Source organism: Ranitomeya variabilis, chromosome 4 (assembly GCF_051348905.1).
Source record: "Ranitomeya variabilis isolate aRanVar5 chromosome 4, aRanVar5.hap1, whole genome shotgun sequence".
NCBI lineage: Eukaryota > Metazoa > Chordata > Amphibia > Anura > Dendrobatidae > Ranitomeya > Ranitomeya variabilis.
In genome coordinates this window covers 473879869-473906208 of record NC_135235.1, presented here as the reverse complement: position 1 = coordinate 473906208, position 26340 = coordinate 473879869, and the positions used below count along the sequence as shown (strand labels likewise).

The window sequence follows — 26340 nt, the reverse complement described above, 5'->3', positions numbered from 1 at the left end:
ATGGAGCATCATGTGTGGCCATTATACAGTATGGAGCATGTGGCCATTATACAGTATGGAGCATCATGTGTGGCCATTATACAGTATGCAGCATCATGTGGGCCCATTATACTGTATGGAGCATCATGTGGGGCCAGTACACAGCATCATTTGGGGCCATTATACAGTATGGAGTGTCATGTGTGGCCATTATACAGTATGGAGCGTCATGGTACTGTAAACCTGATGGAAAACTGCTACGACTCCGCAGCGGCCAATCCGCCGCGGATGCGCAGCCAAATTCGCACCGTGCGCATATAGCCTAATTCTAACCCTAATTCTAACCCTAACCCTAGCCCTAAATCTAACCCTAGTTCTAACCCTAACCCTAGTGGAAAAATAAAAGTAAATATATTTTATTTCATTATTGTCCCTACCTATGGGGGTGATAAAGGGGGGGGGGGGTCATTTACTATTTTTTTTTATTTTGATCACTGTGATAAAACCTATCACAGTGATCAAAATGTAACTGGAACGAATCTGTCAGCTGGCAGATTCGGCGGGGGCACTGCGCATGCACCCGCCATTTTGGAAGATGGCGGCGCCCATGGAGCAGACGGACGGACACCGGGAGGCTCGATAAGTATGAGGGGGGAGAAATCGGAGCACGGGGGGGGGGGGAGCGCACAGGAGGCCTTGAGGGGAGCACAGGACGGAGGAACGGCAAGGCAATCGGTGGCGGTGGGGGGGGGGGGGGGGGGGTAGATCAGGGTTTCCAGCCATGGCCCATGATATTGCAGCATCAGCCTTGGCTGGATTGTAATATTTCACCAGTTATCATTGGTGAAATATTACAAATCGCTCTGATTGGCTGTTGAAACTGAAACAGCCAATCAGAGCGATCGTAGCCAAGGGGGGGTGAAGCCACCTCCCCCTGGGCTGAAGTACCACTCCCCCTGACCCTGCAGATCGGGTGAAATTGGAGTTAACCCTTTCACCTGATCTGCAGGGACGCGATCCCTCCATGACGTCACATAGGCGTCACAGGTCGGATTGGCACCGACTTTCATGACGCCTACGTGGTGTCACAGGTCAGGAAGGGGTTAAACAAGGCCCATTTATGGTTGGTATCCCCAGTTACCATGACATGGTCCCAGTCTACACAATTAAGCTCTTCCCTTAATTTGATGAAATCAGCTTTCTTAAAGTTCCAGGTTTTTGCTTTTCCCCTTTTGAGTGTTTGATTGAAAATTACATTGAAACATACCATGTTATGGTCACTGCATCCCAAATGCTCCCTGACTTGTAGATCTGAAATTGTATCTCTATGTGACAGAACCAGATCCAGCAGATTATCTCACGTTGTTTTAACTTTTTTGTCTTCACTTTGGCCAGATGCCATTATAATAATAATTTTATATCTATAACGCCAACATATTCCGCAGCACTTTACATTTTAGAGCAATAAAAGACATTACAGAATAACAATAATCACATAAATCAACAGATACCAGGAGGAGGGCCCTGCTCGCAAGCTTACAATCTATGAGGAAATAGGGGAGACACGAGAGGTGGATGATAACAATTGCTTTCATTGTACAGTCCAGCCATCAATGTAACAAAATCGGGTGTGCATGTAATGCTGCATGAACCACTAACCAACCAGCATGTGTAAAAGCATACCTCCCAACCATCCCGGATCCAGCGGGACTGTCCCGATTTTGACAGTCAGCCCCGCGATCCCGGGTGGGACATTAGTTGTCCCACACTGGTTGGGAGGTGTGTACATCACCCGGCAGGGCCGTATCACGTGCCTAGGGCGGGGACAATGCAGGGGGCGGCACCTGAGCAAGGTTTGCTGTTGTTTTTTTTTTTTTTTTTTTTTATAAAAGCTGGGTGACCGACCCCGCCCGCCCGGCCGCCTCCCACCCACCCTCCTTGAAGACGATACTCACCCTGCTCCAGCGATGCCTGGTCTCGGCTTCTGCAGCGCCCCTGTATGAGCAGTCACGTTGTACCGCTCATTAAGGTCATGAATATGCGCATATTCATGACCTTAATGAGCGGTATCACATGACCGCTCACGCAGGAAGTAGGTGCTGCGCCGTGAGTCGGGACAGAGCGAGAGGGATGTCGGCGTGGTCGCGCGGTGAGGAACAGGTAAGTATGAGGGATGGAGGGACGGGGGGGGGACAGGGTAGGGGGGATGAAGGGGGACGGTAAGCCGCGCCATTCAAGATGGGAGCGGGGGGTGGGGTGGAGAGATGAGCCATGCATACAGGGGGGAATATGAGCCATGCATACGGAGGGGGGAATATGAGCCATGCATACGGGGGGGAATATGAGCCATGCATACAGGGGGGGGAATATGAGCCATGCATACAGGGGGGGGAATATGAGCCATGCATACAGGAGGGGGAATATGAGCCATGCATACGGGGGGGAATATGAGCCATGCATACAGGAGGGGGGTCATTATACAGTATAGAGCATCATGTGTGGCCATTATACAGTATGGAGCATCATGTGTGGCCATTATACAGTATTGAGCATCATGTGGGATCATTATACAGTATGGACAACTGTATGTGGCCGTTATACAGTATGGAGCACTATGTGTGACCATTATACAGTATGGAGCACTATGTGTGGCCATTATACAGTATGGAGCACTATGTGTGGCCATTATACATTATGGAGCATCATGTGTGGTCATTATACACTATGGAGCATCATGTGTAGCCATTATACAGTATTGAGCATCATGTGTGGCCATTATACAGTATGGAGAACTGTGTGTGGCCATTATACAGTATGGAGCATCATGTGGAGCCATTATACAGTAAGGAGCATCATGTGTGGCCATTATACAGTATGGAGCATCATGTGTGGCCATTATACAGTACGCAGCATCATGTGTGGCCATTATACAGTACGAAGCATCATGTGGGGCTATTATACAGTACTAGATTGTGGCCCGATTCTAACGCATCGGGTATTCTAGAATATGCATGTTCCCGTAGTATATGGACAATGATGATTCCAGAATTCGCGGCAGACTGTGCCCGTCGCTGATTGGTCGAGGCAACCTTTATGACATCGTCGCCATGGCAACCATTATGACATCTATGTCGATACTGTGCCCGTCGCTGATTGGTCGAGGCCGCTTGGGTCTCGACCAATCAGAGACGCGGGATTTCCAGGACAGACAGAAAAACCCTTAGACAATTATATATATAGATGGAGCATAATGTGGCCAATGGCCATTATACAGTATGGAGCATCATGTTGAGCCATTATACAGTATGGGGCATCATGTGGAGCCATTATACAGTAAGGAGCATCATGTGTGGCAATTATACAGTATGGAGCATCATGTGTGGCCATTGTACAGTACGCAGCATCATGTGTGGTCATTATACAGTACAAAGCATCATGTGGGGCTATTATACAGTATGGAGCATAATGTGGCCAATGGCCATTATACAGTATGGAGCATCATGTGTGGCCATTATACAGTATGGAGCATGTGGCCATTATACAGTATGGAGCATCATGTGTGGCCATTATACAGTATGCAGCATCATATGGGCCCATTATACTGTATGGAGCATCATGTGGGGCCAGTACACAGCATCGTTTGGGGCCATTATACAGTATGGAGTGTCATGTGTGGCCATTATACAGTATGGAGCGTCATGTGTGGCCATTATACAGTATGGAGCATCATGTGTGGCCATTGTACAGTACGCAGCATCATGTGTGGTCATTATACAGTACAAAGCATCATGTGGGGCTATTATACAGTATGGAGCATAATGTGGCCAATGGCCATTATACAGTATGGAGCATCATGTGTGGCCATTATACAGTATGGAGCATGTGGCCATTATACAGTATGGAGCATCATGTGTGGCCATTATACAGTATGCAGCATCATGTGGGCCCATTATACTGTATGGAGCATCATGTGGGGCCAGTACACAGCATCATTTGGGGCCATTATACAGTATGGAGTGTCATGTGTGGCCATTATACAGTATGGAGCGTCATGTGTGGCCATTATACAGTATGGAGCATCATGTGTGGCCATTATACAGTATGGAGCATCATGTGTGGCCATATTTTTTTGTTTATAATTATTGTTTACGAAACATTGTGATCAGAAGTGCTAAATGGGTATGGTTGGGGCGTGACTAGTTGTGAAATGGGTGTGGTCAGAGGTGTGGCCTAAAATTTGCCGCTGCGCACGCCGCTGACTTTGTCCCTCTTTCCCTTCCTCGAAAGTTGGGAGGTATGGTAAAAGTACAGACACAGAGGGCTATTAAATGCATGAAGGGTGTGAGAACACATGATACAAGGGTCCTGGTTTTGAAAAAATTTTGAATGGGCAAAACAGGGATAGTTAGATAAATATGTTGAGGCGATAGGCCAGTCTGAAGAAATGCATTTTTAGGGAATGCATAAAACTGTGGGTATTAGAGATTAATCAAATTGTCCTGGGTAGCGCATTCCAAAAAATTGGTGCAGCATGCAAGAAGTTTTGGAGACGGGAGTGGGAGATTCTGATTAGTGAGGATGCTAATCTTAGGTCATTAGCAGAACGGAGGGTACGGGTAGGGTGGTAGGCTGAGACGAGGGAGGAGATGTAGGGTGGTGCTGAATTGTGGAGCGCATCGTGGGTGAGAGTGATAAGTTTATATTGAGTTCTGGAGTAGATGGGTAACCAGTGCAATGACTGGCAGAGGGTAGAGGCATGATGAGGAATATAATCCTGGCTGCTGCATTCAGGATGGATTGGAGAGGAGACAGTTTAGTAATTATCACATTTTACAGTCACAGCTCATCTCTACAGACTCCCCTCTTCTCCGACCCTTCTGCAGCACATCCTGACACACTGTTTGTATTTGTCTTATTAAACTTTGTACTGTCTTATTTATTCATAATGGTTTCTTTTTATTCCTGTACATTTTATTACCAGAACCTATTTATGGCGAAACTAGAGGAGGAGTTTTTTTCATCTTGCTCTATTAAACCTCTCGCATACTTCCGCTACATTGATGATCTGCTAATAATCTGGACAGGCTCAAGAGATTATCTCACTTTCCACAAGAACTTCAACAAGTACCGCCCAACCATCAAGCTCACCCTCAACTTTTCAAAGTCCCAAATACATTTTCTGGATATGACCATATACATCAAGGACAACGCCATACAAACATAAATTTATCGTAAGCCCACAGGACGTCCGGCTTATCTTAGATGGAACAGCTTTCATCCAAGACACACAAAAAAATCCATCATCTACAGTCAAGCTCTGAGATATATTCGGATCTGTTCAGACAGCAAAGACAGGGAACTACAGCTGCGATCACTGAGGAATACATTCCTACAAGGATACCATCCACTGGTAATAGATGAGCAGATCCACAGAGCTACAAGGATCCCAAGAAACAGCCTCCTGGATTACAAACTGAGAGAGGATAACAACAGGGTACCGCTTGTGGTCACATACAACCCCCACATGAGCATCCTAAGGAAAATTGGTGCTGCTCTCTAACTCATATTCCACAGAGACCATGAACTGAAAGACATATTCCCAGAACTACCACTTCTCTCCTACAAACAGCCCCCTAACTTAAGGAATCTCCTTGTCAGAAGTGTCCTCTCATCACCATCAGTGACGCGCTCATTCCCATGTAACAATAAGAAATGCAAAACTTGTTCCCACATATTACCAACAAATATAGTCCACGTGCCAAACACAAATCAGGAGTATAAGGTCAGGGGTTTCTTTTCATGTACATCCTCCAATGTGGTGTACATGATACTTCCAGGGCACCTTGTATATTGTATCTATATTAGGGAAACCATGCAAAAACTACAAACTAGGATGAACCTACACAGACACACAATCAGGAATGAAATGGACACACCTGTGGGAAAACATTTTTCTGGAAATGGACATTGCATGACAGACTTAAAAGTCTCAATGCTAAATGGTCATTTTAAAGGGAACCCGTCACCCCCATTTTGAGGGTGAGCTATGCCCACCAGCATCAGGGGCTTATCTACAGCATTCTGGAATGCTGTAGATAAGCCCCCGATGTAACCTGAAAGGTAAGAAAATAGGTATTAAGCTTACCGTTAATGATGTTTCCAGGAGTCCATCCTGACAGCACCCTGGAGGACGTCCTCCTCCCCTTGCTGGGACAGGAAACACACGAGTTTAAAAGGTCATGTCCCAACCCTAATCCTCAGTGTTGTAACAAGAACCGCTACAAGGATATGCAGAAAACAAGTTTAATGATGACATCAAACATAATACATTGAATCCAGACATATTACATCATATGTTAGAAACATGTTACATACATGCCAGGTTTAAACAAACATGATATAAATATCAGAGGGAGGGAACTACCAGTGCTGTCAGGATGGACTCCTGGAAACATCATTAATGGTAAGCTTAATACCTATTTTCCAGGACTTCATCCTGACAGCACCCTGGAGAGTACCAAAGCACCTCCTCAGGGTGGGATTACCGCTTGGAGTACCTTCCTCCCAAAAGCAGTATGTTGACCAGACAAAACATCAAGTTTATAATGTTTACAAAAGGTGTTGGCACTAGCCCATGTCGCGGCCTTACAAATTTGTCCTAAAGAGGCACCTGCCCTCTCTGCCCAAGAAGTAGCTATCCCGCGAGTAGAATGTACATGGAGACCCTCTGGAGGAGAGACCCCCTGTGACTGGTAGGCCTCTGAGATCACAGACGTGATCCACCGTGCGATAGAGGCCTTAGAGGCCTTCTTACCCTTATTTTTTCCCCCATACAGAATGAATAAATTCGGATCAGTACGCCAAGAGCTGGTGGCTGCCAGGTAGTCTAGGACCGCCTGCCTGACATCCAGAGAATGTAAGTCCCTTTCTTTAGCATTAGTGGGGTTATCGCAGAAGGACGGCAACACGATTTCTTGATTTCTATTTTTAATTGTTCCTACTTTTGGGATAAAGGAGGGGTCCAGTTTAAGAATTAGGCAATCGTCTCTAACCTGGAGGTACGGGTCCCTAGTACACAGGGCCTGGATTTCCCCCACCCTTTTAGCCGTGGTGATTGCCACTAGAAATGCCGTCTTGCGAGTGAGGACCGAAATGGGCATATTATCGGAAGAAGCATAAAAGGTCCTTACAGAGGAATCTGAGGACCAGATTAAGGTCCCAAGAAGGCGATAAATGTCTAATAGCAGGGCGCAACCTCTGTGTGGCTCTGATAAATCTAACTATCCACGGGTGAGAAGCTAGGGGATAGTCAAGGAAGGAGCTAAGTGCCGAGATCTGCACCTTCAATGTGCTAGGTTTGAGACCTTTGTCAAACCCAGCCTGAAGGAAATCCAGGATTCTGGGTAAGTCAGGAGTGCCTGCCGTAACCTCAGACCTGCCACCTTCCAGACAGAATCGCCTCCAGATCTTCAGGTAAATTGCTGATGTAACAGGCTTCATACTGGACTTGATAGTTGTTATCACTCGACTTGACAGGCCCTTTGCCTTCAAGATGAGCCCTTCAGGATCCATGCTGAGAGACGGAGTTTCTCTGGATTTGGGTGAAGAACCGGGCCCTGGTGGATAACATCCGGTCTGAGAGGAAGTTCTACTGGATTTGCAATTGCCAGCTGTAGTAGAAGGGAGAACCAGCTCCTTCTTGGCCAGTAGGGGACGATCAATATGACCCGGGCTTGATCCTGTTTGATCTTCCTGAGAACAGCCGGGATTAACGCCAGAGGAGGGAATGCATATGAGAGAGGTTCCGTCCAGACTTGGCTCAGAGCGTCTATCCCTTCCGGAAGATCCCGAGGGTTCAGTGAGAAGAATCTTGAGACCTTCGAATTTCTCCTGCTTGCGAATAGGTCTATACAAGGAGTTCCCCAGCGTAGACATAACTCCTGGAAGATGTCCTGGTTGAGTTCCCATTCTGTTGGGAACACTCTTCTCCTGCTGAGGTAGTCTGCTATGACGTTCTGGGAGCCTTCCAGGTGAATCGCTGAAATGGATAGGACCGATCTTTCTGCCCACCGAAATATCCGATCCGCCAATTTCTGAAGCAGATGGTGTCTTGCGCCTCCCTGATGCTTCAGGAAAGAGACTGTTGTCACATTGTCGGACATTATCCTGACATGGCGATTCTTCAGGATGTGTCAGTTCCTTTTCAAAGCTTCCCAAACAGCGTACAGCTCTTTGAAGTTGGAGGAGCTGTGGATGACTTCCTCCGGCCATCTCCCCTGAAGGAACCTGTCTTCTAAGTGAGCTCCCCAGCCCCAGGCGCTGGCATCTGTAGTGACTACTACGTGGGGCTCGGCCGACCATAACACTCCCTTCCTTAGGTTTTCTGGTTCTGTCCACCAAAGGAGAGACCCTCTTACCAGAGGAGATAGCCTTAAAGTGCTGTCCAGAGAAGCTAGGCGTCTGTCCCACTTGGAAAGGATTAGTTTCTGCAGTGGTCTTGAATGGAACTGAGCCCATCTTACACACGGAATGCAGGCCGTCATTAGGCCGAGGACTCTCATGGCCACTCTTATTGACCCCCCCGTGTCTTAAAAGGAGCCGGATTTGGGACTGTATTGCTTCCAGCTTGGACTCGGGTAGGAGGGATATTCTGTTTGTCGAGTCCAGATATACTCCCAGAAAGGTTTTCCTGTGTTCTGGGGTTAGGTCGGATTTCCTCCAATTTATGACCCATCCTAACTCTTCCATCACCGAAATGGTTCGGTTCCTGTGGTCTGATAGAATCTCTGGCGTTCTTGCTACCAGGAGGAAGTCGTCGAGATATGGGACTATTATGATCCCTTGACTTCTTAGGAAAGCGACGATCTCGGACACCAGCTTTGTAAAGATACGGGGTGCTGAGGCAAGCCCGAACGGAAGGCACTGGAACTGGTAGTGACAGGTCCAGGATAGCAGAACTACCGCAAACCTCAGAAGCTTCTGAGAGGAGGGGTGGACTGGGACCTGATAGTAGGCACTCTTCAGGTCGAGAGTGCACATCACGGCATTCTGATCTATGAGAAGGATTGCTGAACGAATAGACTCCATACGGAACCTCTTGTACCTTACCCAGGCGTTCAGAGGCTTCAGATTTATTATAGTGCGAGATTCGCCGGATGGTTTTGCAATGGAGAAAAGGGAGGAGTAATGACCCTGGCTTACTTCCAGAGGTGGTACTGGCACTATGACCTCTGAGGAGAGCATGTCCTTTAGTTCTATCATCATTGGCGAGTCTCGCATTATAACCGTAGGTGCGATAAATCTGTCTGGCGGAGGAGAGTAAAGCTCGATACGGTAGCCTTCTGATACAGTCCGAAGAACCCAATTGTTTTGAGTGATTCGGGCCCATTTGTGCGCGAAGTGACGGAGCCTTCCCCCTATAAGTGTGGCGTCATTGCGGCTTAGACTTTGAAGAGGGACTGAAAAAGAAACTTCTGTTTCTATTGCCCTGGTTACGGGAGCCCCTATAAGATCCTCTATGGGATCTACCTCCTCTAGCGTCAGACTGTCTTCGGAAGGGGAATCCCCTCCGAAAGGACTTTGGTTTCCTAGTTTTGTCCTCCGGAAACCCCTTCTTTTTATCCGAAGCTGTCTCTAGGATAGTATCAAGAGGGGGCCCGAATACCCGTGCTCCGGAGAAGGGGATTGAACATAGCTTAGATTTGGAAGCACTATCCCCGGACCAGGATCTTAGCCAGACCGCCCTCCTAGCCGCGTTGGATAGAGAACCACTTCTAGCCGAGAATCTGACCGATTCAGCAGTCATATCGGACAGAAAGGCCGTGGCGGACCTCATAATAGGGATGGACTTTAGGATCTCAGATCTCGGGGTCTTATTGGACAGGTGCTCTTCCAATTGACCCATCCAAAGGTACATAGAACGAGCTACCGAGGTAGCCGCTATGTTGGTTTTAATCAGAGCCGCGGAAGATTCCCAGGCTCTTTTCAAAAGGATGTCAGTCTTTCTATCCATGGGATCGCGCAGGCTTGAAGAGTCCTCGAATGGTATGGCAGTCTTTTTAGCCACCTTCACCACCGGAACGTCAACCTTAGGGATTTCTTCCCACAGTTTTACGTCCTCAGGTTCAAATGGTAGACGAGCTTTGAACTCTTTGGATAACACCAGCCGGCGTTCCGCTTCCTTCCACTCCTCCATTATCATGGCTTTAATGTGCTCGCTAACGGGGAATACAGTCTGCTGACATGACATAAGTCCCCCGAACATCAGGTCCTGCCTGGATTGTGGTTTAGGTGTCTCTTCTATCTGCATGGTGCACCGTACTGCCTGCACCAGATCATTTGTCTCTTCTGCCTGGAAGAGATATTTTCTTTGGTGGTCCTGGCTTCCTGACGGAAGCTCGCCCTCTTCCTCTGAGACGAAGTCCTCTGAGTTAGACTTGTCCTCAGAAGTAAACTCTGGTTCTCGTTCCCATCTGGCCCTCTTGCGGCTGGGAATAGGACTGGACTTCTGCACCATACTGGATAAAGAAGCCTGCACCTCCTCACGTATAAGGGATCTCATCTCAGATAGTAATGCAGGCTGTTCGTCCCTCACGACCTTAGACGTACAATCTGCACACAAGGTCTTTCCATGGGAATCTGGGAGTTTCGCATTACAGATAGGGCATCTAGCAGATTTTCCCAAGGCCATGCCGGATCTCCTAGCCTGACCAGAGGAACCAGAGGGGCCAGCAGGGGTTCCCTTATCCTTAAAGGACATAAGATAGGGATAAGCGCTGGGATAAGCTTGCTTCTACGTGCGGATAGGGGTCTGCGCTATGCGCACTTACCACCTCCTCGACCGGCATACTTGCTTCCATGACGAGTGTAGCAGGTCCCCGCAGCTTGTAGCGTCGGAACAGGAGCGCTTCAGCCGATATGCGGTCCACACTGGAACGCACGCTTTCCCCCTTTACTTGCAGCGTTACCGGAAGTGACGGTAACGGATGCCGAAAACCGGAAGTGACGCGTCCTGGGCACTTCCGTCTGGAGACGCCGTGCTGGACACCACGCTGCTCCCTGGAAGCCGCACACAGCGTGGATGGCGTCCGCAGCCGAGAGCCTCCCACCGGGAGGAGCGGCTGCCACCAGGAGCCTCGTCCACTCCTGGTCTTTGGAGCAGAGGGACCCCCCTCTGGAGGGTGTCTACCCTGAGCCTCTTGACAGGGGGAAGGATATTGGCAAGCCGCACGATTCCCCTGAGCTCCGGTAAGCTTGCAGCTTTCCACTCGTGCGTCCTTTCCTTGCAGGGACAGGAAAAACACTGAGGATTAGGGGTGGGACATGACCTATTAAACTCGTGTGTTTCCTGTCCCAGCAAGGGGAGGAGGACGTCCTCCAGGGTGCTGTCAGGATGACGTCCTGGAAAAAGAGGTATATTATACTCACCCAGGGGCGGTCCCATCCAGTGGGTGTCGCGGTCCGGTCCGGCGCCTCCCATCTTCATCAGATGACGTCCTCTTCTGGTCTTCACGCTGCGGCGCAGGCGTACTTTGTCTGCCCTGTTGAGGGCAGAGCAAAGTACTGCAGTGCGCAGGCGCCAGGCCTCTCTGACTACACTATATGGATACAATTCACACCTCCACCAGACAGACTCCAGATAATTAACCCCTTCATGACAAGGGGTATTTTCGTTTTCCGCTCCCCTCCTTCCCAGAGCCATAACTTTTTTATTTTTTCGTCATTATGGCCATGTGAGGGCTTATTTTTTGAAAGAGGAGCTGTACTTTTAAACAACGTCATTGGTTTTAGCATGTCATGTACTAGTAAACGGGAAAAAAATTCCAAGTGCGGTGAAATTGTTAAAAAAGTGCAATCACACACTGGTTTTTTGTTTGGCTTTTTTGCTAGGTTCATTAAATGCTAAAACTGACCTGCCATTTTCATTCTCCAGGTCATTATGAGTTCATAGACACCAAACATGTCTAGGTTATTGTTTGTCTAAGTGGTGAAAAAAAAATTATTTGCTAAAAGAGCACATCAAAGCGGGGGTTCTGACCTTGGACGTACTATCCTGTCCGAGGTCAGAAAAGGGTTAAGGACACCTCTCCATTTGTAACAAAATGCCTAATTTGATTTCCTTGGCTTCTTTAGGAGGCATCACACCTCCCACCTCATAAACAAATGTCCTACTGTAGTATTCTTTAAATATTGTGCTTTTTTTCTTATTAATCTATTTGTAATCTTGCCAGAAGAACGAGTCTCTGTGCTCTGAAAGCTTGCGAACATATTATTTTCTGGTTAGCCAATAAAGGTATCACTCCTAGAATACTTTTGTCATTACTGGGCAGAAAAGTATTCACATCGATTTTTCTGGCTAACACGGTACCACAATATAATTTGTTATTGTACATCATTACCAAAGGGTATACGTTTTCTACAGGATTCTAGTAGTATTTCCTTAAACACGGCACATTTATGAACATCAACAATTCCTTATATGCTTTTTCCAGTAAAAGAATCAAAGGGTATATCTGGATAAAGAGAGAGAAAAAATTGTACATTCACACTGAAGGCATCAAAACTATGAATTAACACAGGTGGAATTACACTCACCGGCCACTTTATTAGGTACACCATGCTAGTAACGGGTTGGACCCCCTTTTGCCTTCAGAACTGCCTCAATTCTTCGTGGCATAGATTCAACAAGGTGCTGGAAGCATTCCTCAGAGATTTTGGTCCATATTGACATGATGGCATCACACAGTTGCCGCAGATTTGTCGGCTGCACATCCCAAAGATGCTCCATACAAGGCAGGATGGATCCATGCTTTCATGTTGTTTACGCCAAATTCTGACCCTACCATCCGAATGTCGCAGCAGAAATCGAGACTCATCAGACCAAGCAACGTTTTTCCAATCTTCTACTGTCCAATTTCGATGAGCTTGTACAAATTGTAGCCTCAGTTTCCTGTTCTTAGCTGAAAGGAGTGGTACCCGGTGTGGTCTTCTGCTGCTGTAGCCCATCTGCCTCAAAGTTCGACGCACTGTGCGTTCAGAGATGCTCTTAGGCCTACCTTGGTTGTAACGGGTGGCGATTTGAGTCACTGTTGCCTTTCTATCAGCTCGAACCAGTCTGCCCATTCTCCTCTGACCTCTGGCATCAACAAGGCATTTCCGCCCACAGAACTGCCGCTCACTGGATTTTTTTTCTTTTTCGGACCATTCTCTGTAAACCCTAGAGATGGTTGTGCGTGAAAATCCCAGTAGATCAGCAGTTTCTGAAATACTCAGACCAGCCCTTCTGGCACCAACAACCATGCCACGTTCAAAGGCACTCAAATCACCTTTCTTCCCCATACTGATGCTCGGTTTGAACTGCAGGAGATTGTCTTGACCATGTCTACATGCCTAAATGCACTGAGTTGCCGCCATGTGATTGGCTGATTAGAAATTAAGTGTTAACAAGAAGTTGGACAGGTGTACCTAATAAAGTGGCCGGTGAGTGTATATACTTAACAAAAAAGTGTGAAACAACTGAAATTATGTCTTATATTCTTGGTTCTTCAAAGTAGCCACCTTTTGCTTTGATGACTGCTTTGCACACTCTTGGCATTCTCTTGATGAGCTTCGAGAGGTAGTCACCGGGAATGATTTTCACTTCACAGATGTGCCCTGTCAGGTTTAATAAGTGGGATATCTTGCCTTATAAATGGGGTTGGGACCATCAGTTGTGTTGTGCAGACGTCTGGTGGATACACAGCTGATAGTCCTACTGAATAGACTGTTAGAATTTGTATTATGGCAAGAAAAAAGCAGCTAAGTAAAGAAAAACGAGTGGCCATCATTACTTTAAGAAATGAAGGTCAGTCAGTCTGAAAAATTGGGAAAACTTTGAAAGTATCCCCAAGTGCAGTGTCAAAAACCATCAAGCGCTACAAAGAAACTGGCTCACATGAGGCCCGCCCCAGGAAAGGAAGACCAAGAGTCACCTCTGCTTCTGAGGACAAGTTTATCCGAGTCACCAGCCTCAGAAATCGCAGGTTAACAGCAGCTCAGATTAGGCTACGTTCACATTAGCGTTGTGCGACGCAGCGTCGGGCGCCGCTGCGGCGACGCATGCGTCCCTATATTTAACATGGGGGCGCATGGACATGCGTTGCACTTGCGTTTTGTGACGCATGCGTCACTGCGGCGCACGCGTCAGGGCGCAGAGGACGCAGCAAGTTGCATTTTTTGTGTGTCCAAAATCAAGCAAAAAAGGGACGCATGCGTCACAAAACAATGCGTTTTGCATGCGTTGTGCGTTGCGTCGCCGGCGCAACACACAACAACGCAAATGTGAACGTAGCCTTAGAGACCAGGTCAATGCCACACAGAGTTCTATCAGCAGACACATCTCTACAACAACTGTTAAGAGGAGACTTTGTGCAGCAGGCCTTCATGGTAAAATAGCTGCTAGGAAACCACTGCTAAGGACAGGCAACAAGCAGAAGAGACTCTGAAGCGCCACCAGCAGCACAGTGCACGTTACACCCTGCTCCGCAGCGCCACCTGCAGCACAGTGCACCTTACACCCTGCTCCGCAGCGCCACTTGCAGCACAGTGCACGTTACACCCTGCTCCGCAGCGCCACCTGCAGCACAGTGCACGTTACACCCTGCTCCGCAGCGCCACCTGCAGCACAGTGCACCTTACACCCTGCTCCGCAGCGCCACCTGCAGCACAGTGCACCTTACACTCTGCTCCGCAGAGCCACTTGCAGCACAGTGAACCTTACACCCTGCTCCGCAGAGCCACCTGCAGCACAGTGCACGTTACACCCTGCTCCGCAGCCACACCTGCAGCACAGTGCACGTTACACCCTGCTCCGCAGCACCACCTGCAGCACAGTGCACGTTACACTCTGCTCTGCAGCACCACCTGCAGCACAGTGCACCTTACACCCTGCTCCGCAGCACCACCTGCAGCACAGTGCACCTTACACCCTGCTCCGCAGCGCCACCTGCAGCACAGTGCACCTTACACCCTGCTCCGCAGTGCCGCCTGCAGCACAGTGCACCTTATACCCTGCTCCGCAGTGCCGCCTGCAGCACAGTGCACCTTACACCCTGCTCCTCAGCGCCACCTGCAGCACAGTGCACCTTACACCCAGCTCCGCAGCGCCACCTGCAGCACAGTGCACCTCACACTCTGCTCCGCAGAGCCACTTGCAGCACAGTGAACCTTACACCCTGCTCCGCAGAGCCACCTGCAGCACAGTGCACGTTACACCCTGCTCCGCAGCGCCACCTGCAGCACAGTGCACGTTACACCCTGCTCCGCAGAGCCACCTGCAGCACAGTGCACGTTACACCCTGCTCCGCAGCCACACCTGCAGCACAGTGCACGTTACACCCTGCTCCGCAACGCACGTTACACCCTGCTCCGCAGCGCACGTTACACCCTGCTCCGCAGCACCACCTGCAGCACAGTGCACCTTACACCCAGCTCAGCAGCGCCACCTGCAGCACAGTGCATGTCAAACCTTGCTCCGCAGCGCCACCTGCAGCACAGTGCACGTTACACCCTGCTCCGCAGCACCACCTGCAGCACAGTGCACGTTACACCCTGCTCCGCAGCGCCACCTGCAGCACAGTGCACCTTACACCCCGCTCCGCAGCACCATTTGCAGCACAGTGCACCTTACACCCTGCTCCGCAGCGCCACCTGCAGCACAGGGCACCTTACACCCAGCTCCGCAGCGCCACCTGCAGCACAGTGCACCTCACACTCTGCTCCGCAGGGCCACTTGCAGCACAGTGAACCTTACACCCTGCTCCGCAGAGCCACCTGCAGCACAGTGCACGTTACACCCTGCTCCGCAGCCACACCTGCAGCACAGTGCACGTTAAACCTTGCTCCGCAGCGCCACCTGCAGCACAGTGCACGTTACACCCTGCTCCGCAGCACCACCTGCAGCACAGTGCACGTTACACCCTGCTCCGCAGCACCACCTGCAGCACAGTGCACGTTACACCCTGCTCCGCAGCGCCACCTGCAGCACAGTGCACCTTACACCCCGCTCCGCAGCACCATTTGCAGCACAGTGCACCTTACACCCTGCTCCACAGCGCCACCTGCAGCACAGTGCACGTTACACCCTGCTCCGCAGAGCCACCTGCAGCACAGTGCACGTTACACCCTGCTCCGCAGCCACACCTGCAGCACAGTGCACGTTACACCCTGCTCCGCAACGCACGTTACACCCTGCTCCGCAGCACCACCTGCAGCACAGTGCACCTTACACCCAGCTCCGCAGCGCCACCTGCAGCACAGTGCATGTCAAACCTTGCTCCGCAGCGCCACCTGCAGCACAGTGCACGTTACACCCTGCTCCGCAGCACCACCTGCAGCACAGTGCACGTTACACCCTGCTCCGCAGCACCACCTGCAGCACAGTGCACCTTACACCCCGCTCCGCAGCACCATTTGCAGCACAGTGCACCTTACACCCTGCTCCGCAGCGCCACCTGCAGCACAGGGCACCTTACACCCTGCTCCGCAGCACAGTGCACCTTACACCCTGCTCCTCAGCGCCACCTGCAGCACAGTGCACCTTACACCCAGCTCCGCAGCGCCACCTGCAGCACAGTGCACCTCACACTCTGCTCCGCAGAGCCACCTGCAGCACAGTGAACCTTACACCCTGCTCCGCAGAGCCACCTGCAGCACAGTGCACGTTACACCCTGCTCCGCAGCGCCACCTGCAGCACAGTGCACCTTACACCCTGCTCCGCAGAGCCACCTGCAGCACAGTGCACGTTACACCCTGCTCCGCAGCCACACCTGCAGCACAGTGCACGTTACACCCTGCTCCGCAACGCACTTTACACCCTGCTCCGCAGCGCACGTTACACCCTGCTCCGCAGCACCACCTGCAGCACAGTGAACCTTACACCCTGCTCCGCAGAGCCACCTGCAGCACAGTGCACGTTACACCCTGCTCCGCAGCCACACCTGCAGCACAGTGCACGTTACACCCTGCTCCGCAACGCACTTTACACCCTGCTCCGCAGCGCACGTTACACCCTGCTCCGCAGCACCACCTGCAGCACAGTGCACCTTACACCCAGCTCCGCAGCGCCACCTGCAGCACAGTGCACGTTAAACCTTGCTCCGCAGCGCCACCTGCAGCACAGTGCACGTTACACCCTGCTCCGCAGCACCACCTGCAGCACAGTGCACGTTACACCCTGCTCCGCAGCACCACCTGCAGCACAGTGCACGTTACACCCTGCTCCGCAGCGCCACCTGCAGCACAGTGCACCTTACACCCCGCTCCGCAGCACCATTTGCAGCACAGTGCACCTTACACCCTGCTCCGCAGCGCCACCTGCAGCACAGTGCACCTTACACCCTGCTCCGCAGCACCATTTGCAGCACAGTGCACCTTACACCCTGCTCCGCAGCGCCACCTGCAGCACAGGGCACCTTACACCCTGCTCCGCAGCACCATTTGCAGCACAGTGCACATTACACCCTGCTCCGCAGCACCATTTGCAGCACAGGGCACCTTACACCCTGCTCCGCAGCGCCACCTGCAGCACAGTGCACCTTACACCCTGCTCCGCAGCGCCACCTGCAGCACAGTGCACCTTACACCCTGCTCCGCAGCACCATTTGCAGCACAGTGCACCTTACACCCTGCTCCGCAGCGCCACCTGCAGCACAGGGCACCTTACACCCTGCTCCGCAGCACCATTTGCAGCACAGTGCACCTTACACCCTGCTCCGCAGCACCATTTGCAGTACAGGGCACCTTACACCCTGCTCCGCAGCGCCACCTGCAGCACAGTGCACCTTACACCCTGCTCCGCAGCGCCACCTGCAGCACAGTGCACCTTACACCCTGCTCCGCAGCACCATTTGCAGCACAGTGCACCTTACACCCTGCTCCGCAGCGCCACCTGCAGCACAGGGCACCTTACACCCTGCTCCGCAGCACCATTTGCAGCACAGTGCACCTTACACCCTGCTCCGCAGCACCATTTGCAGTACAGGGCACCTTACACCCTGCTCCGCAGCGCCACCTGCAGCACAGTGCACGTTACACCCTGCTCCGCAGCGCCACCTGCAGCACAGTGCACCTTACACCCTGCTCCGCAGCGCCACCTGCAGCACAGTGCACGTTACACCCTGCTCCGCAGCGCCACCTGCAGCACAGTGCACCTTACACCCTGCTCCGCAGCGCCACCTGCAGCACAGGGCATACATGTGCTGCAGAGGAACCCGAAGTACGTTCACTGCCGCCTACACACGTGTTGCACAGCGCCCCCTCTCGTACAGCACATATATAACTGGCTATACGTCACGCCGCATCCAGGGCAGGCAAAGCCACAGCTGTCTCACCTCAATCCAGCATTTAAACCACCCGCGCCTTGAGTGACGCAGCTCGGTCACATGACACGAACGTCACGCTCATGTGATTGTGATGTCACCCAGGTCCTTGTCTGTCATTCCTGTGAGGCGAGTGGCAGGAAGGGCGGAGGAGCTCGGGTTTCTGTCTCATTTTCGGCCGTTATTCTGACACAATGATTCCTACCGAGGATGCGTCTTCCCGGAAGAGGGATATAGAGGAGAAGCTGAAGCAGGTGACGTGCCGTGGTGCATGGCGGGGTGTACTGCTGCTGTCACTACTATACACGGTCCATAACACAGCACTGCGCATGTGCGGCCACTGGCTCCTGTCCCCAGTCACATTAGGGCCCCGTTTCCTTGCATTGTCCGGTTCTATGACACCCATGTGCCCTAATCTCTGTTCTCATGCAGCCCAATACTGCGCGTCTGAGCATATCATTATTCTGTTACGCCTGCTGGAATTGGTTGCTGACAACTGGGTGTTAAAGGCGTTTTCCACTTTTAGGACACACCCCATTGACAAGGAGAGACTGGCAATGCCCAGTTGTCAGCTAACATTCCCAGGACTAATTAACTGCAGAGTGTTGAATTATTTCATGGGGCTGCAAGTTCTTACTAAACATTCCTGTTGGGAGCGGTGACAGGTCCACTGTAAGTCATTACATGTGTCATGCTGGTGACATTTCTCATGATACCGGAGCATGGACCATACGGAAGCATTCAGGACAGGGGGGTCAGTGGCTCTAACAGTGTAGGGTGGGTCATTCCCCTGTGATGTGAGGTTTCCATCTGCTTGGGATATGAGAATGGCCTGTAACAAAGGTACGAGAAGAGGAGAATGGCAGAAGAACATCCGGATCACTAACACTGACTTCCCTTTTACAGGAAGAGGAAATGCTGACATTCATCAAAGAGAGTCTGGAGAAAAGTGATCAGCTGACCAACAACATGGTGAGTGCTAAAAGAGAGGGTTGGGCATGTTGACCTTTATTATTTTCCCCAACAAAATCTGTTAGGGGTGAAACAAGAGGTCTACACACATATACAATAAATCCAAAATCAATGGACGCAAAAACCCCGAATAAATAATAATATTTATAAGGCCACGTTCACACGTTGAGTATTTGGTGAGTTTTTTACATCAGTATTTGTAAGCCAAAACCCGGAGTGGGTGATAAATACAGAAGTGGTGCATATGTTTCTCTTAGGCCGGCGTCACACTGGCGTTTTAAACGGCCGAGTGCAATGCGATAAAAAATCGCATTGCACTCGGACCAATGTTCAGCTATGGGGCAGCTCCCACCAGCCGACTTTTTGTCGGCCGTTTTCCTCGGTACGAGACAATCGCAGCATGCTGCGATTGTCTCGGACCGAGGAAACCTCTCGGCTCACTCGCACCCATATAAGCCTATGGGTGCGAGTGAGACAGCGCACAGCACTCGGATATCATGCGACCTCGGCAATGGAGGAGATGGAGAAATTAATTTCTCCGCCTCTTCCGCAGCTGTGCTCCGATCCTCCCTGTGCGAGAGAATCGGAGCACAGACGCATGACACTCGGCTCCTGCTCTGCTGCAAGCAGGAGCCGAGTGTCATTAGCATATCGCATCCGATGATCTCGCATCGGATGCAATACGCCAGTATGACACCGGCCTAATACTTTTCCTCTGCTTGTTCGACTCCTGGTTTTGGCTTACAAATACTGAGGTAAAATACTGACCAAATACTGCTAGTGTGACTGCAGCCTAATACTGACCAAATACTGAACGTGTGAACTTGGCCTTAGAAATATATCAGAGAAAATAAAATCAAGAGAAAGACCAGTGGGAGTGTGAGGGGAGAAAACCCAGTAGCCCAAGAGCAAACAAAATCACAAAGTAAATGTACAACTCCAGAGCAGTAACATAGATAATTCACAATCTGCAAACACCTACTATATATAGTAATGCCAAAACGTGGCACAATATGAGGGATAAATCCTAGATGAGACACAACTCAAGATCAGACATCAAAAAAGGAATGTCCCAATTCAGATAATGGTAATCAAAGTTGCAAAGCACTGAGGTGTTGCAGACAGGAGATAGAAAAGAAATGGGCGTTGGGGTTTGTGGTGTTTGGCACTTGGGTTAGTGGGGTTCTTTGTGTAACACTCCCACTGGTTTTTATCTTGATTTTGTTTTGTTTGATATATTTCTAATAAAGATTATTAATATGATGCTGGGTATTTGCTTCCATGTTTTTTTGGATTTGTTGTGTATTGGAAGTAGCCTATTGTATAACAGGCCATTTATAGGTGTTTATACTATAATATAGCCAACCCCTCTAAAATGGGTTTCTCCGCTTCACGGTCCTGGGGGACCGCTACAAGTTCACAACTCTCCCCTTCGGAATGGCCTCTGCCACCAGAGTGTTTATGAAGGTTATGGTGTCGGTCATGGCCATTCTTCACTAACGGGGATAGTAATCTTCCTTTACCCACAGTTCAATACCTGTCACCTGCAACTGGCCCTCCTGTCAGCTTGGGATAAAATGATCTCTTCCCTGGATCCCCCCATACTTCTGGCTCCGAGTGAGGCAGTCATTGGCATGGTGAAGCCTCTCCATTCGGCACGGTAGATCGTCCCTCCCTCTCCACTGGCAAGTTGTCACAACAGACGCTAGACTCCTCGGATGTTAGGTAGTCTTCCACACAGAGTCCAGGGTCTCTGGAATTCACAGGAAATCTTCTGGAATCAACCTTCTGGAAATCAGATCCATCTACCTCTCTTCTTCACTGGCAGGACCTTCTAGCAGGCTGACCAGTTTGCATTCAATCCAACAGTGCCACGGCCGTGGCATATGTAGACCATCAAGGCTGGACATGCAGTGAGTCCATCATGTTAGAGGTTTCACGGATTATTGCTTGGGTCGAGTGGCACGTGCCAGCAATATCGGTGCACTTTCCAGGTTTGAACAACTAGGTCATCGACTCCCTAAGCCATCAGGGCCTCTCCTTGGAAGAGCGGTCCCTCTGTGTTTGAACTTAGGTTGGGCACTCCCAACATCGATCTTATGGCAACTCGTTTGAATCACAAGGTCCCTCGATTTGTGGCCAGGTCTCGAAACGCCCTGGCAGTCGATTACGACGTCCTTGTCATTCCATCGCCTTAGTTTCAACTTCTGGACTTTTTTCCATCTTTTTCTCTGATCCCCAATCTCCTCAAGAAGATCAAAGAAGAAGGAGTTCCAGTCATTCTAGTGGCACCAGACTGGCCTAGAAGAGCCTGGTATGTAGCGTTAGTCAACCTACTCTCAGATGTACCCTGGAAACGCTCAGACTAACCAGATCTACTATCTCAGGATCCCCTCTTATACCAGAATTCTTGGTCTCTCAATTTAATGACATAGCCATTGAAGACGCAGTCCTGAGGGAGGCAGGCTTCTCATCTAGGGTCATTCAAACCATGATCAGGGTGGGGAAACCCTAGTCCTCACGCATTTATCATCGGACCTGGAAGGTCTTCTTTTGCTGGTGTGAAGACAGCCACACAGCTCCTATGTCTTTTTCCCTTCCATCAATCCTGGCGTCCTAAATGCCTTTTTGTTTCTTAGTACTTTCAAGAGTCAGGTCTCTGCGCTCTCAATTCAGTTTCAACAGAATTTCGCCTCTTGTCCCCAGGTCCAGACCTTCAGGGATTTGCCCATCTAGTGCCTCAATATCGTTTCCCTGTGGACCCGTGGGACTTTTACCTAGTTTTTAGGGACTCTCAATTTGAACCCATTCAGGACATCGCGTCTTCCTTTCTCTCGTCGAAGGTTACCTTCTTGGTTGCAATCACTTCCATCAGACGGGTCTCAGACTTGGCAGCTCTCTCTTGCCGCCCTCCTTTCCTTGTCCTCTACCAGGGCAAGGTGGTCCTACAACCTTTTCCTTCATTCTTTCCCAAGGTAGTCTCCCTGTCCCCTATCAACAAGTATATTATCCTTTCTTCTGCCTGTCCCCTGTCCATCCTCTTAAAAGGTCTCTCCACAAGCCAGATGTAGTCAGAGCCTTACGTCTCTACCTGTCAAGAACAGCATCCTCTTGACATTCGGATGCCTAGTTTGTCATTCCTGAGGGTCGTCTTAAGTTCGAGTTAAGGATAGACCACCCCATGCGGGAGCGAGGACTCCCAGAAGGGGAGGCCATCACTGCCGAGATTCTACAGGGTACATACGTATGCCTTGGTTGATGGTGGCGTAGGTAGAAAGATGCTGCAAGCGGCAGTCGCCTGACCTGATTTGAGAACAATATTCTGTTCCCTCCCTTAGGACAGCTTTAGGACATCCCATGGTTACCCTTGTCCACCAATGAAGTGATAGAGAAAGAAGTGTTTTTTTTGGTACTCACCTTAATCCCTTTCCGACATTGGGCGTAATAGTACGCCAATGTTGGACTCCTTCCCTTTGATGTGGCCTCCGGCGGTGAGCCCACATCTTTCCCAGCACGTCAGCTGTTTTGAACAGCTGACATGTTCCCGGAGCAGCCGCGGGTGGAATCGCTATCCACCCGCGGCTATTAACCAGTTAAATGCGGCTGTCGAACGCTGACAGCAGCATTTAACATGCACTTCTGGCAATCGTGCCGGAAATCCGCCCACCGGTGACCCTTGTCACGTAATCGCGAGTCACCGATGGGTTGGCATGACAACCAGAGGTCTCTTGGAGACCACTATGGTTGTCACTGCAGGCTTGCTGTGAGCACCGCCCAGTGGTCGGCGCTCATAGCAAGTGAGTAATTCAGCTACATACAGGCAAACTCATCAGCGCCTGTATGTAGCAGAGCCGATCAGGTAATGGCAGCTTCTAGTCTCCCATGGACTCTATTGAAGCATGCCAAAAGTAAAAAAAAAAAAAAAAGTTTAAATTTTTTTTAAAAAGTTTAACCCCTTAACATCCAATGACGGACACTCCCCCTGTTTGGTGCAGGCTCCGGCACTTTTTCTGGCACATGACAGCTGATCTGATCAGCTGACATGTGCCCGGAACATGTTAACATGTTAAATACGCTGTCAAACGCTGACAGCGGCATATAACATGGTCAGGCAGAAAGCGCGTCTTTACCTCCTCCCATCGGTGCCTGTGTCACATTACCGCGGGTTCCCGATGGGTTTGCATGACAACCCGGGGTTAGCAGGAGACCCCTGTGGTTGTCATTGCTGGATCGCTATGAGTGCCACCTGGTGGTCGACGCTCATAGTAAGTGAGCATATTTGCTACAGGGCTGCAGCTTTTTTTATTTTTGCTTTTCCTACTGCATTTTCGCGAACTGCCAAACTTTGTGACAGTCTGAGGGTGTTACATGCTGAGGAGGAGCTAACTCTTTTGTTGCCTAGTGTCAGCCTCCTAGCGGCAGCAGCATACACCCATAGATACCTATGTCCCCCAGTGAAGGCTCCTAGAAAGATTTTACGGTGAGTATCAAAAATCCTTCTTTCTGACACTGGGCACTACATTGAGACCCCAAATCCTTTGCTAATCTTCAGATTTCATGATGCCTTGCACACATTCAAGGCCCCCCTTGCCAGAGGCAGCAAAATATGTTTGAACCTCCACCATATTTGACTGTATGTACTGTGTTCTTTTCTTTGTTGGCCTCATTCCATTTTCGGTAAAATTATTTGCTTTACCAAAAATATCTATCTCAGTATCATCTGTCTATAAGACCCTTTCCCAGAAGGATTTTGACTTGCGTACATTTTGGTAAACTGCAGTCTAGCTTTTTTTTGTCATGGTGTTTCATTTCATTCAAATGTTGACGGATAGTTAGCACTGAAACTGAATTTTATGGAACTTGATTTGGGCTCCTTATCCACCATCTGGACTATCATGCATTGCTACCTTTCATCACTTTTTCTCTGCCGGCCATGTCCACAGCTACAGTGCTATAGGTTGTAAACTTCTTGATTATGTTTCATAACATGGACAAACAAAAATAAAGATCTCTGGAGATGGACATATTACCTTGAGATTGTTGATATTTTTCAACAATTTTGGTTCTCAAGTCCTCAGACAGTTCTCTTCTCCTCTTTCTGTTTTCCATGCTTAGTGTGGCGCACACAAACACACAATGCAAAAATTGAGTCAACTTCTCCCCTTTTTATCTGGTTTCCGATTGTGATTTTCATATTTCACACACCTGTTACTTGCCACAGGTGAGTTTGAAAGAGGAGCATATGCTTGAAACAGTTGTGTTCCAACAATTTTTGCTAGCCCATTTTTGGAGGTTTATGTGAAATTATGTACAATTTGTCTTTTGTGCTCTGTTTGTGTGTGTGTGTGTGTGTGTGTGTGTGTGTGTGTCATTCCAATAAACACAAAGGAAGTAAACGTGTAAATGTAATCATTTTCTGGGAGAAACTTTTTTTTTTTTTTTTTTGGGAACAATTTCAAGGGTGACTGTATAAAAGTGTTCAAAAATGGGGTTTCGAGTGTGAAGACCTAAGAAAATAGGGAAATTATAGCAGATAAGAGGTAAAAGAGGGAAAAAAGTAGACGAGGCACTGAAGAGCAGAACCACTAGCGAGTCCAAGAAAATGGACAATGCCACCAGAAGGGGAGAGTTATCAGGTGGTTTGCAGACGGGACTTCTTTATAGGAGTCATACTTGTATGATGGGGAGGACAGAAAAGCTTCCCAGTAGAGCCACATGCCAGTATGTTTATGGATCGCCTCTGGCGTTTGGGTTATCAGCTCCCCCATACACTGACCTGGGAAACCACAGAAAATCACTCCTTCAATATTGCCGGATGACTTGGCAGCTTGGAGAAGATGACATAGTAGAGATTTTTGGTTACTAAGTTGGGACATGGCAAACAAACAGAAATACAACAACAGAGCCTCAGTTTATGCAAGTCATTAAGTATTAAAAATACACATTCATCAAAAATATTTCAAATCTGGGTCCTCAAGGACCATGGACGCATTTGTGAAGATGCCGCAATGTAATTAATGCATTTTAATATGTGATTTTTAGCTAATGGTACACATTAGATTAATGTTGGTCTAACACTCCGATCTTGGCAACAGTGAATGTCAGAGGAAACACTATCCCCTATGCCCATTGACAACACATGCATGCACGGAGGGATCTGGTTGGGAGCCATAGCTGTTGGTCAAAGGAACAATTGTATGACTGCTATCTAAAGTGCACAGCCAGGTTTCCTCTGAAATACGAAAGCTTTCTATGACTTAAAAAAGCTATTAGCTTTGACCTTATTATTTCCGTGCAGGTGTCCATTCTTTCTTCTTTTGAGAGTCGACTCATGAAGTTGGAAAATTCTATCATTCCCGTCCACAAGCAAACAGAGACCCTACAGCGGCTGCAGGAAAATGTGGACAGTACTCTTTCCTGTCTAGATCATGTGATTAGTTACTACCATGTGGCCACCGAGACCGAAAAAGTCATCAGAGATGGGTAAGAAACGGACTAGGGGCTTAGATGTTTCTACCACTATGAGTCATTAGTTTTTTCTTTTCTGTCATATTGTTAAAAAATGTTAAAGTGCTTCACAGAAAAGGGTCAAAATAGGAAATTACCTATGGTTTTAGGGGAATGCTCACATTCATATTGGAATGTTATTATTTATGCTTGTTTTAGTAATTGTTCTGCACTTCATCTGCTAATCTTCCTGGAAATATGATAAAATTGATAACTGACTGTAACCACTACCCTTGTCATTGAGGCGTTTCCCTTCAGACCGTGACAATATTTTATCAGAACCTTGACCTTGGGTCAAAGAACAGTAGTGTCACAGCCATGCCATTGTCTGAGCTCTCTTTCTCACATATAATTTTTCTCACATTTTCTTAACCTAAAAAATAAAGGAAAAGTACATTAACTATGGCAATTAGTAACTGATATTAATTTCCTTTTACATCTTCACTAATTAAACTACCAGTGAGGAAATGAAAATGATCAAGACCGTACAGATACTGAGCCAAATAAGCTTCAGTAATTAGAATC

At 49.1% G+C, this 26340-nt stretch overlaps 1 protein-coding gene across 11 annotated transcripts in view; it reads left to right on the top strand.

Moving 5' to 3' along the window:
- Window positions 1–18386: 18386 nt before the first annotated feature.
- The window catches only part of EXOC7 (exocyst complex component 7), a 42654-nt gene continuing 34700 nt past the window's right edge, over window positions 18387–26340 (top strand). For all 11 annotated transcript variants that reach the window (XM_077251790.1, XM_077251789.1, XM_077251788.1 and 8 more), the window contains exons 1-3: window positions 18387–18590; window positions 19243–19308; window positions 25607–25791. In XM_077251790.1, coding sequence (XP_077107905.1) covers window positions 18531–18590; window positions 19243–19308; window positions 25607–25791 — 311 coding nt within the window. In that variant the 5' untranslated portion in view covers window positions 18387–18530. The remainder of the gene's footprint in view (window positions 18591–19242; window positions 19309–25606; window positions 25792–26340) is intronic.